Consider the following 1,037-nt stretch of genomic DNA (forward strand, 5'->3'; position numbering starts at 1 on the left):
AATCTGATTATCCTGACTAAAAGGAGAAGAATAAAGACACAAAATGAACAATCACTAGTGCATAACAAAGATAACTCTACTTACCTTCCTGTAGCTAGGGTGTATTCATCAGAAGGCGACCATTGTACTGTCATTACTGGTTTCTTGTGTCTCTTCAATATATGACTACTGGAGCCAGAGTTCATGTCACATATGGTAACGATACCATCTTTGGTACCAACTAGAGAAAATAATAAAATATTAATTAATGATTTGTTATTCAATTTTTAAATAGTTGCTTCACCTCACCAGCTGTCAATGTGTGCTTCATTGCTTTTGCTAAATCATGGGTATAAATTGGACTACTCATTTTAAAATTCTCCACTACCTAAAAAGGAAATAAAATTAACATCATATGTAGCAAAGAATGCCCACACACAATACTCATTCTCAAATTCCCATTCCCATGTTTCTATTTTCCCATTCTCGTGTGCATGAGTCCACCCACACACATCTCATTAGTATCCCATATTCTTAAGGTTTTATCCATCGAGGAACTGGTAAAGATCCCAGTGTCATGAGGGTACCACTTCAACTCTGAAATACTGTGAGTGTGAGAGGAGGGTGTGGTGCTATAAAAGAAGGCGTGTTACTCAATTAATTAATTAATCATTAATTTTTAGTACCTTCCACGATTGAATGCAACTGTGGGACAGGTTTGACGAGCCACACCCACTTGATAACGAGTGTCTTGAATGAAAATGGAGCCATCAGTTGTACCTGATAATAAACTGAGAAAGAGAGAAAAGGGCGGAGTCAGAAAGACGATAATAATAATTTTTAATTATTATAATAAATGCATGTACACATGTACATTAATTAATTACTATCTTTGGGAGGTGTGGTCTAATTGCATGGACGTAATTCCGTTGTCGTGTGATCTCTCAAATTCTCTGTTCCTGCTCAGTGACAGTTGAGTCCATTTGTGTGAAGCGTAGACCTTAGGGAGTGTCCATTCCTCTTCAAGCCCCGCCCTCCTGTCCCTTAGGAGCTGGATC

The 1,037-nt window shown here is 37.9% G+C and overlaps 1 protein-coding gene across 1 annotated transcript; it reads right to left on the bottom strand.

Annotated features, from left to right (window-relative positions):
* Nucleotides 1–3: 3 nt before the first annotated feature.
* Nucleotides 4–1,033, bottom strand: LOC100638027 (DNA excision repair protein ERCC-8-like; the record flags this gene model as incomplete). Its single annotated transcript, XM_011411217.2, has 6 exons — nt 4–16; nt 85–220; nt 289–367; nt 488–611; nt 666–770; nt 867–1,033. Coding segments are annotated over 6 exons (624 nt in total), but the record flags the coding sequence as incomplete, so codon positions are not given.
* Nucleotides 1,034–1,037: the final 4 nt, after the last annotated feature.

The sequence above is a fragment of the Amphimedon queenslandica genome, unplaced genomic scaffold (genome assembly GCF_000090795.2).
Source record: "Amphimedon queenslandica unplaced genomic scaffold, v1.1 AMPQUscaffold_687_Cont27295, whole genome shotgun sequence".
Lineage (NCBI taxonomy): Eukaryota > Metazoa > Porifera > Demospongiae > Haplosclerida > Niphatidae > Amphimedon > Amphimedon queenslandica.